Raw genomic sequence first — 12,281 nt, forward strand, 5'->3', positions numbered from 1 at the left:
TAATGAGTGGTAAATGTTTATCAGAGGTGCTTGAGGTCTGATATAAGAACACCAATAATGACAATCAAAAAGCATCCAATCACCACTTTTTAAAATAATAAGTTAAAACACTTACCAACTCTATCAGGGAGGACTTCAAGTGCAGAAACTCTTTCATCTTTATTAAGTTCTAGTCCATAAACACAGTCAAATCCATCATACTTTATAAGATACAGGGAAGGATTCACAGGCACCTGGTCCAGGACAGTCCCCTTCCACTGGGTGACAGGGCCGTTGCCCTCTCTCCACCCATGCTGAATCCTGCAGCCTACGATGTTCCGCCGGGGCTGGGACACAGGCTTGCTTGGTCCCACACTGGTCCGATGTTTTCTGTATTCACACATACAATGTATTATTCTCACAGTATACATATCTGGACCCAATACAGACACTAGCTTGCATGTTCTTCATTACCCATGACCCTAAGGCATGGATGGACCTACTGATCGGCCAGAATGACCACAAGTTTTAGGCCAACCTGGCTTGCAGAGCAAAATCTACTTTAAAGGCAAAGAGCTAAAGAGACGCCTCAGTAGGTAAGAGCATCTGCTATTCTTGTAGATGACCCAAGTTTGGTTTCCAGCACCCATGTGATATTGTGTAACTGTCTAAACTTAGTCCCAATGCCCTCCTCTGGCCTTCGCAGGCACCAGGCACACATGTAGTACACACACATATATGATGGAGGCACTCACAAACACAAAATTAAACTAAAATAAACAAACCAACAAAAAACCCCTTAACTTAACATTTTACTAACTCTTTATGCTCTGGTAACCTTGAAACAACTAATCTTAAGAGTTGGACTGTGTGTGTGCATGTAACAGAGCTCCCAGAGAAGCACAATCTCCTCAACTCACAAGCATACAGTTTGACAAATAATATTAAAAACATTGATAGCAACATCAAATATCAAACTAGTGATTTAAGCATTTACATAAAATGTTGGCTGTTTGTGTGCGCACAGATATGCACACAGAAGAGTGCGTCCACGGCGAGGCTAGAAGTTGCTATCAAGTATCTTCCTCTACTGCTCTCTCCCCCTTATTTTCCAAAACAGAATCTCTCATTGAATCCAGAACTTTCCATTTAGGCTAGACTAACTGGCCAATGAGTTCCCAGGATCCACCCATCTCTGCCCTACCCCCAAACTACTGGGATTACAACACATGCCCCATCTGGGAACCCAAACTTAGCTCCTCATGCTTACTCAGAAAGCATTTTACACACCCAGTGTCCATCCTGGTTCCTGATATGGGGAACAGAAGAGGATCATTTCACTTTGGAATACAAAGACAAAGGATAAAATTTGGCTTGGATGCAACCTGGGCCAAACCAACTTGACAGATGCGGTATGCCAAGAACAAAACAAGGCTGAGTATATATGGCATTTCATAAATTCTTTAAAAAAAAATGATTGTAGTTACAATAGCTAAATCTATAATTTTATATATAAATACAAAGTCATTTATTGTTTACATGGACTTAGCCTTGCTAGAGGTCCTAGAAACAATGGTCTCTTGCAAACATGAGAAAGGTTATCAGAACCAGTAAGCACTAAGCCCTGGAAGGGGGGGGGGGAACGTAGAGCTGAGACAAAGCAGTGGATCAGGAAAGGGAGCGAGGCTAAGTACAGAACCTCTAAGCCCAGACAGACGCCCCCCTCCCCCACACACACTCACCTCACCCATCTGCCCTCAGAACCTCCCGAAAAGCAGCACACCTTCCTTTGAGGGAGAGAGAGCCACATCCCCAAGGCCACTTGAGTACAAAAGCCTAACTAAGTAGACCCAGGAAATAAAGCCCAGAGGCAAACAGGAAGACAGCAGACACAGGTGACTAGAGTCTTGTTCTAAATATGAAACAGGAACAGAGCTAAGGAAGCCTAGGAATTCTGAGGTCACCTCCTCTGCAGCCCTGGGACCCTGCTGGACAATTTACAAAAGTAGCTTAAGGAGGAAAGAAACAAATGCTCTTTGACTGAGTTCTGATAGGCAGTAGGAGCTGGCCACAAAAATATATCCATGTGGTGGATGAAACTGTTAACAGCACTAAGCAAATAACAGAAGCCAGCTATGACTGTGCTGAGGGGTGCCCAGATTAGATGCTTGTTTCTGGGTGTTGTCTGAGAATGTTCTTTAAAGAGATCAGTATTTGAACTGCTGGGCTAAGGAACAAGGGTGTGTCCTCAGCAATGCAAACAAGCTTCATTCAATTTGCTGTGGGCCCAGCAGGAGCAAGGTCTCCTCCAGCTCCTGGACCCTGTCTCCCACCAATGGCTCCTGGTTCTCTGACTTTGCATCGGAACTGTACTACCAGCTCCCCCAGGTCTCCAGCTCACAGACTGCAAGCTGAGGGTACTTCCTTGTCTCAATGTGCATGACTCAACTTCTCATACTCTATATTCTATCCTATCTGTTCTCTGTTCCAAAGAATCCTGGCAGAGGAACATGTATCACAGAATGGAAAACCTGAGAATGAGACAATGTGAACAAAGCTAGGCAAGGTAACAGACAACCTGAAGGTTTAGGTCATGTAGACAAACATGGAGGAATCTGAGGAAATAGCAGTGTGAGAGCTATACAGAAAGGAGGAGGAACAAACACATGGTAACAGGTAAGGACTGCAACAGACATTGCCTACAGCCTGCACAAAGGCCAAGGAACTAAAAGTGAAATGCAAAAATTGTCCTAAGTTAAAACACCTCAAAAACTATACCCCTGGGAAGTCAGAAAAAGAATGGCTCACACTGAAACATACCCCAGTAATATCCATCCTTTTCATTCCCAGGCAAAGGAACCAAATCACATGTAAGGTCAAACAATTAAATTTGGACAGCAGCATGTTATGCCAGAAGACAACAGACAATGAGCTTGAGGCTTCTCTGGGAAAGAAACCATAAACCAGAAAGAAGGGCAAGCTGACTTTCAAGCAGAAAAACCACAAACAGGAAGCTGCTAGCATGTGAAGGCAGGGAAATTCTTCTCATATACATGTCCCTTAAATATAGCTCCAAGAGTCAAGTCACCAAAGCTAACACACAGCTCAACTCAAGCCTGACAGGGAGTAGCAGATACAGTAACTGTAGACCAAGTGCAGAGGAAGAGACCAGATGGGACCACAGGTGACCCTTGAACAAGAAGTGGTGTCTAAGGATGCAGGTGCCAAACATGGCACAGTTGACAATCCCCAAAGTTTCAGGCATGGTGGCACCAACCTTTAATCCTAGCACTCAGGCTGAGACACAAGGGCCAGGAGTTCTAAGACAGCCTGAACTACACAGTGAGACTCTGTCCCCAAAAATCCTTGGCCAGGAATGAAGACATTTATGTGTAATTCTAGCATCCAGGAGGTCAAGACAGAGGAAGCCAAGTCAGAGACTAGTTTGGAGTACACATGAAGCTCCAGGCTATCCTAAGAAGCAGGCAAAGAAACTCTCACCGACTACTTTTCTAATAATCGCAACATAAACAGCATATATGCAGACGAGCATGTGCACACCACAACACATTTGTGGAGGTCAGAGCTGGTTCTGTCCTTACACATTACATGGGTTTGGGGAACTCAGACCACCAGGATTGCATGGCAAGCACTTGTCCCCTCTGAGCTACCTTAGAAGACAGTAAAGACAACCCTCAGAGGTGAGCAGCAATGGAAGGTAATGATTCTAACAACTCACAAAAGGAAGTAGCTGAGATGACTGTAGTTGATATGAGATGTCCTTCTATATGCTGCAAATATGTGTTGCTTTTACTTGTTAATGAATAAAGCTGTTTTAACCAATGGTCAGGCAAAATATAGCGAGACAGGAAATCCAGAGTTATGGAGACAAAGGAGGAGAAGTCAAGAGATGCCAGTTACATCTGGTTAAGATGCCGGAACATTACTGTATGTAAGCCACAGTCATATGTGGTGATACACAGATTAGTAAAAATGGGTTAATTTATGGGAGAGAGAGAGAGAGAGAGAGAGAGAGAGAGAGAGAGAGAGAGAGAGCGCTAGCCAGTAATAAGCCTGAGCCATTGGCCAAACAATTACATTTAATATTAGCCTCTGAGTGATTATTTCATAAGTGGGTGCAGGGACCTACAAGTAGAAGAGAAACTGGTCCGGGGAACTAGTGGGGCAGAGAAAAACATTTAACTACATGCAGAGACACAGCAACTGGTTCTGATGCTACTGTAATATGGTGGCTGAATACTTTTCTTTTTTTTTTTAATTTAAAGACGTTTAAAAATCACAAATGTAAGCCAGGTGTTGCTGCTAACTCCAGGTTCTTCAAGGAGGACGGAAATGTATGCAGGTGGCTTGCAGACCTTGTTTGAGGGCACTGCGCTACTCAAGCAATCCCATGCATCTCTGTGCTTTGTCAACTATACAATGAGCAGACAGAGCAGCGACAAAGGAGCCCAGAGAGTATAATGTACTGTCCAGAGAGCTGAGCACACCTTAGCCATCAGCTTTGTTCAAAAGCAAACAGTGCAAAGGAGGCTATCAATTTGTGAGGGGATGGGGGTGGGGTGATACAATGGAAAGGACACGGAAGGAGCTGGAAGAAAACGGAAAAAGGGAAATGATATAACTATATTTTAATTACAACTACATTGTATAAAATCCTCAAGTAATTAATAAAAATGCTATTTTAAAGAGGGAAAGATAAGCCGGGAGGTGGTGGCACACACCTTTGGTCCCAGCATTTGGGAGGTGGAAGCAGGTGGACCTATTGAGTTGGAGGCCAGCCTGGTCTACAGAGTAGCCAAAGCTGTTCCACAAACAAAACAAAAGAGAAAAGAAAAAAGGTAAAGACAAAAGAACTCAAAGTTTGGTGTGCAGGAAAGTGACGGTGGAGATGATGGCTCTCTGGGAGGGGTGAATATGAACAAAATACTTATAAACAAAATACTTATACAAAAGTCTCAAACAATTAATAAAAATTAATGATTTAGAAAGTAAATGCTGTAATGACAAGTCAACACTGAGATTCTCAGCTCACAACTGCTCCAGAATTTAGTGAACTGAGAGCAGACTCAGTGGGTAAGGAGCCTTCTAAACAAGCAGGAGGGGAAGGCGGCACAGAACTTCAATCCCTAGCACTCACATCCCCGAGCAAGCTGCCCAGACTAACTGAACTGGCAAGTTCTGGGTCCAAGTGAAGAACTCTCTCAATATATAAAACACCTGAAGTCAACCTCTGGCTTCTACATGTCCGTGCACACAAGCGCACACGCATGCATGCACACACACACAAGAGGCACACAAAAGGCTTAGGGACTGATCTAAGAAATATTTGCTCTTATGATTAATGAAAACTCCTCTCTCTCAATATTGGAATCAAGTAGCAGAGAAACAGGGAAGCTCTCTATGAAGCTCTTAAGGGAGAAACTTTTGGGGTGAGAGTTATCTTTCAAGTGAGACAACGTAATGACAAAAGGGGGAAGGAAATAAAGAAACAGGCAGCATGGGATGGCAAGATAAAGAATGTGAGAAGGGATAATTAACATAAAAGGCCTTTAAAAAACATTTATCTTACGTGTCTATGTGTGCACGAACCTCGGGGATCAGAAGTAGTAGTCAGACTCCCCATGAACTGCAGTTAGAAGCAGTTGGTCCTAAGCTGCCATGTGGATGCTGGGAGCTAAACCCCATTTTCCTGCAAGAGCATTTAGTGCTCTTAATTGCTGAGCCATCTTTCAAGCCCCCAAAGCAAAACAAAACAAAAACAAACACACACACACACACACACACACACACACACACAAAACAAAAAACAAACAAAAAACACATGGAACAATAACTAAGCCAGCAGGTGGGCAACCTCTTTCTTTCTACAGTGGAAGCTGTACAGGACCAAAGGAAGAAGACACTAGAGGATGGAAAGATCTTCCACGCTCACGAACTCATAAGAATCATACTGCCTACAGACCCTGTGCACTCCCCATCAAAATCCCAGTGACATTCCTTACAAAACTAGGAAAAGCAATCCCAAAACTGGTATGGAAGCAACAAAGACCCCAACTAGACAGAGAAATACCACCCGAGTAAGACAGTAAAGTATCCCCACATCACACTGTCTTACACAGGTGGTTGCTAGATTTTAAGTTTTGCATCTCTGAGGGATGGCACTTAATGCTACAAAGTGGACAGTGAGAGGGGGAGAAAAAAAAGATTTTTGAGAGCAGATTGGAGACAAGAAACAAAAAATATATGGCATAAAAGCTAAAGGAGGGATCTGAAGGGAGGACAAGAATCAACAAAACGAAGTATGTATGAAAAGCCCACAATGAAACCCATTGCTAATTCTAAAAGGAAAATTAAAAAAAGAGAGAGAGAAGTCCAATTCTGGTGCCAATATTTAATAGACCATGCATTTGTTCAATAAGCCTGTCAAATATCAAAGTTCCACCGTTAGTCTTATCACATACTGAACTTGGCTGTTAATTACTGGTGATTCTTTCCAATACAGTTGTTACTGTTACCTCAAAGCAATTCTTTTTCTTTGGATTCTACAAAATTTAGAAGAAGATAGTTAAATAAAAATCTTGGTCTTTTAACAAGATACAAATTAACAATTAGAAACTTGCTTCTACAGCAGTTGTTATTTTACAAAATGTCTAGGTGATGCTGTCATTTTCTTGTGTAACAAAACAGCACAAAACCAAGATGAAATAGAACAGTATCTTCACGAAAGTCACCGTCAGTTCACTTACACACCGTGGAAAAACACCACAGTACATCAGGTCTTACATGTTCTGACAGACTTAAAACCACCAAATTAACACTGTGGTCCTTTTGGATGCCTGACCAGCCAGAGTAATTATGACTCAAATATCCCATTTTCAAGATGAGGCAAGAAAGTACGAAGTTCAGTGAATGTGATGTGGTAGTTAACCCATTTCTAGACCTAGCTCACTTATTGATTAGTTGTCAAGCCTCAGGCAAGTTTCTTAATCTCTCTGGGCATCAGTTTTCACATCTGTAATAAGAGCTCATGGCTGCAAGTTGACAAGGGTGCCATGAAAACGACATGCGATCACACCAGAGACCAACAAGCAGGGGCAGTGAGTGGCACTCACCATTAGTGACTGGTGTGTCTATTACTGACAGTCTACCCCTTGAGTGTGGACATCCCTATAGATAATCTGCGTGTGCACCTGTTTGCACATGGATATGGATGTTAGACACGGACAGCAGGTGTCTTCCTGTCTCTCTCCACCCAGTTGTGTGAGAAATGATCTCATTAAACCCATAACCCTGAAGACGCTGAGGTGACTGACCAGGAACTCCAGGGGTTTACCCCTATTCCAGCACTCCCAACACTACCCCAGCACTGGGTTACAGATGTGCACTAGGGTGACATGTTACAACAGTGCTCAAGTTAAACTAGGTCTTATGCTTGCTTGCAAGGCAAACTTTACAGCCTGTCAGTCTCCAGCATTTATTCTTTAAAAGGAAATTAGTGGACTGGAAGTGGTGGCGCACGCCTTTAATCCCAGCACTTGGGAGGCAGAAGCAGAAGGATCTCTGTGAGTTAGGCCAGCCTGGTCTACGTAAGTTCCAGGCTAGCTAGGGATGCAGACAGGTGGGACAAGCAAATTGGTAAAGCACATGACACTTCCTTTTTCAAGACAGGACCTAGAAATGGAGACCTATCCCCCATTCAAATGGAGAAGGGGGGGAGCTAACAGAACATCTGAAAATAAAAACAACAAAACACTGAAAGTTCATTCAGATGCTTTCCCAACTGTATTTTCATTCAAGACATATTTTAATGTAACAGCACCCTAAACAACTTCATGGAACAAAACCCAAAAAGGCTTGTCTTGATGCTAGTCTCCCAAGCCCAGTACGCACTCAGCCTACAGCAAGATGATTTCTACTAAAAACAAAATAACAACATGGTTACAGCCCTTGCCTCGCTTGTTAAGGCCCTGGATTAGACCTCCAACAAGGAAAATAACCAAAATAAACATATGCCATTTCCTCTGTAGTGGCAGTAACTCCTAAATTCTCCTAGCACCTTGTAGGGACAGGTGTGTGTTGACAGTAGCTATCCTGACTTCAGCTCAGCATCTAACTGTTAAGGGTCACCCTGAGCCTCCCAACTACCGTGGTTAAGAACAGGACAGGCATTGTTGAGGATGGAAGGGTGAGAGCTGAGGAGCTAAGGTTGTTTTGTATTTAGTTTTCATTAAAAAAAATAAAATCTCTTCTACGTTGAAAGGCGCAAAATCGCTGATCTGGTCCAACACTCAATTTCAGACATGGGCAAGCCCCACCTAGAACACAAATAAATCTGCAAAACTTTTGCCCCTCCTCACTCCATTCAAAACCATTCAAGCCATTAACAGACAGTACCCAATAAGGGAACTTTGGATTTGCTTTTCCTCAGCCATCTATCCACCTTCATATCTGTAGTTATAACTTCTTTCATTCTGCCTTCTGGGGCACAGCAATGTACACAAGGCTTCTGACCTTAACCCTGTAGGACAACAGATGGAATTCCCCACAATGTGGAACAAACAACATGAGCTCTTTTTGTTGGTACGCCTGAGAACCCTGAACTGCTGAGGACTGATCCCCACACACACTGCCCCTCCCCGAGACAGGGTTTCTCTGTATTGCTTGGGAACCTGTCCTGGAACTAGCTCTGTAGACCAGGCTGGCCTTGAACTCACAGAGATTCACCTGCCTCTGCCTCCCAAGTGCTGGGACTAAAAGAGTGCACCACCAACGCCCAGCATACATACCCACCATATATCTCAATCAATTATATTGATAGTTTTAAGTAGCTGGTGGTTATTTCTTGTGCCTGAAGGGGTCAAACCCATGAGACAATGAATGTTCACCATTACTCTGGAAAGGGAACAAGAAATCCCTTGCACAAAATAAATGCTTAACACAACTATGAGATCCAAAAAAAAAAAGATGTAGTTGGACTTCCCTTCGAGCCACCAGCTGACAAAAAATGACAGAGACTTATTAATAATTATGAAAGCTTGGCCTTTAACTAACTTAGGTTTGTCTCAATTAGCTCTTATAACATAAAATCAACCCATTTATATTAATCTATATTCTGCATGACTTTACCTCTATTTCATCTTGCACCTCCTGTTTCCTCTCCTGGCTGGTAAATTCCACCCTTCTCCCAGTGCCCTCTCTGTCCCCAGAAGTCCTGCCTAACCTCTTTCTAGCTATTGGCCATTCAGCTCTTTATTTAACCAATCACAATAATATATCTTCACACAGTGTACAAATATCCCACAATAAACAAATGTCTAACTTCTTAAGTCAATTAAATTTTAACCAATGGTAAATATTTAAAAAATAGGGGATTGTTTTGTTTGAGACAGAGTTTCTCTGTGTAGCAGTTCTGACTGTCCTGGAACTCTCTTTGTAGATCAGGCTGGCCTTGAACTCACAGAGATCCATCTGCATCCGCTTCCCTAGTGCTGAATTAAAGGTGTGTGCCACCACCACCTGGCAAAAATAGGTTTTTATAAAAAGGGGGTGGGGTGCTAAAACACTGCACCTTAATATTCTTACCTTCTTTTAGGTGGTAAAATGTATTTTGAATGAACTGCTCTGATCTTACAAAGGAGGTATTTTACTTGTCCCTATCCACTGTCTAATATTTGTGGTTTGTATTTCTGCCTTACTGTTGTCCTCTATTTGAGGCAAGACACAGCTTACATTTATGCCACACTGATGAGTAGAGCAACACATAAATGATCACATCACTGAATATAGCAAAAACAGGAAGACAATGAGACAAGGTAAGGTTTATTCTGTTCTGAGGGAACAGCACACTTAACATTTCTTAAGTTGAATATTATATTTACCCTATGTACTCATCTGAATGAGAGATAAGTGTGGTTCGATCATCAACCATTACTGAGAGAACTTCTGTTTTCCCTTCCATGAGCAAGAGACCGCCTATTCCCTTCAGCTCCACTAAGGCAATGAAGGAACTCAAACATCCACTGTGAATCACTTGTGAATAATTGCTGCAGGCTGTTTATGCAGTGGCAGGAGGAGGGCCTTCCTCGTTAACTAACATCCCTTCATTCTCAAGTCACTGTTAGAGTGATATATCCATGACACAGGAGTACAGTTGCCACTGCATGGCAACTACAGTACTAGAATATAGGTGTCACTTTAAATGCATGACTACTGCCATGTCTAATTCGATTTTAAATGGCTTTCTATATGTTACAGGTACAAAGAGGAGCCTGGTGACTGGCTAGGTGACCCCGGCAATGATATCTCTGTTCAGCTCCTTGGCTAACAGCGGATCAAGACTTGGAGAGGTTTAGGCTTTAACATGTGGTTTCTCTACATACACAATTATCTCTTGCCATTTAGTTGGCTCCCATTAATACAGAGGATAGCCATGACTCAAAGGCTTTTAACAGATGAAGTGCATAGTTAGACACGCATCATCCAGACCAAGAAGAGGGACTGGATAGGGTAAGCACACACAATTACTAGGCACTAAGTGAGGTAAGCTAAGAAGCTCTGTCCTAAGAGCTAGCCCTGGAGCTGGTGGTATGAGCACAGGGGTGAGCAGCGCTTACTTGTGAGAGGTCCTCTTCTTCATCATGTTTGCAGACACTCCAGCATGGCCTACAAGAGAGGTGAGTCACCATCAGCAAAGTGGGTTAAAGCAAGCCCCAACTTCATAAAGCCTGGAACAGGACATTAACACGAACATCTTAGAGCCATATCTTTACTTGACTTTTGAAAAGGAAATAGGAACAAAGTGACAGATCCAGTGTTTCTTTGCTTCCAGATCACCCATAAAAGTAAAACCAGTTACACATAGAAAACTAGTAAGTGGCATGCCTGACCATAAAGCAGTAAATAAATAGTACAGAACTCAACTTGTCTTCCCCTTCATAATCTAGGCAACATAGGGACAATCTGGTTTGAGACACCAGGAAGCACAGGCTTATGGAAGCTGACAGCCAACCAACATATGAGAGGGCCACCATTGACTCTGAATTCATTTCTAAAAGCCATTTTTGGATGATGGTGTTTGAAGGGAGCAGGGCCTTGCCAGATGGAGTGTCACATTGGAGTTAGAGAGTTCTGTCATTGGCATGTAGCAATGCAATACAGTGTAAACAGGGAGAACTACTTAGAAGAGAACTCCAAACCTCAGTAAGCTGGAGTCAGTAAGGGTCCATACTCCGGCTAAACAGGAATGAGAATGTAAGTAAACTCTGAGAAATCACACATCAGTAAAGCTGTTCAAATTCCATCTAGCCACTTCTGGACTAGTGAGGCAATCAGAAACAAAACAAAATAAAACAAAAGACTTCTCAAGATAGCCACAGCAGCCAACATTAGGACAATACCAAAAATGGATCCTCCACGCCTGCTTTACAAAGTTAATGGCTTTTAAATGCCCAACTACTTCCTTAAAAATTATTAGACAAGAAAGGTCTAAGTATCTAACTCAAGACCCTCAGTTTGACCACCAACACACACACACACACACACACACACACACACACACACACACACACACACAGAGCTTTGTGTCACATGTCAGCAATGGGGCAATGGGGGTGCAGAGCAGACAGATAACAATAACCAAGTAGGTTATAATCGAAACAGAATGTTCAGCATGTGAGAACATTAAAAGGTAAATACATCTAACTAATCCCTAGACAAGGAAATAAAAAGAAAACAAGTCAAAATAGCAGTTTGTAAGACATGCCCACTGAAGACCCACTGGGGTGATTGGTAGGCTATGTAGATCAGTTAAGGCCAGCCCACAGGGACACAAACTCCCCAAATCTCCACGAAGAAATAATGAAACCAGCCCTAGAGACACAGAGACCAACACCCACAGGCCGAACACGCAGGAAACTAGACTGCAATCAAGAGGAGCAGAGTACTGCAATGGCCAAGTAAGGCTGTGAGAAAACGCATGTGCACGGGCTGGAGAACAAGCACAAAGGCACTAACTGTATACAGTACTGCCTAAACTAACTTCGGAAAACCACTGAGAGTATTTTCTCATGTGTAAAACAAACCCTTCTACACACAGATACAGGGAAATTAAGATTTGCTGAAAAAAAAAAAAAACAACTTGAACCAGAAAACAGCGATTAAATCTTTAACCCATCTATTGACAGCCTAAGTGTCTTACAGTCCAGCTTCAGCAAATAAGGACTGGACAAATGACATCACCATGGATCACAAAAGACACTTCAAAATGGTGTGGTTAATTAACC

General features: G+C 42.7%; 1 protein-coding gene across 2 annotated transcripts in view; it reads right to left on the reverse strand.

Annotated features, from left to right (window-relative positions):
* The window catches only part of Spin1 (spindlin 1), a 48,201-nt gene that overhangs the window by 13,082 nt on the left and 22,838 nt on the right, over positions 1–12,281 (reverse strand). For both annotated transcript variants that reach the window (XM_051194293.1, XM_051194294.1), the window contains exons 3-4: positions 10,614–10,662; positions 116–369 (exon numbers count right to left, since the gene is read on the reverse strand). In XM_051194293.1, coding sequence (XP_051050250.1) covers positions 116–369; positions 10,614–10,662 — 303 coding nt within the window. The remainder of the gene's footprint in view (positions 1–115; positions 370–10,613; positions 10,663–12,281) is intronic.

Source organism: Phodopus roborovskii, unplaced genomic scaffold (assembly GCF_943737965.1).
Source record: "Phodopus roborovskii unplaced genomic scaffold, PHOROB, whole genome shotgun sequence".
Taxonomy (NCBI): domain Eukaryota; kingdom Metazoa; phylum Chordata; class Mammalia; order Rodentia; family Cricetidae; genus Phodopus; species Phodopus roborovskii.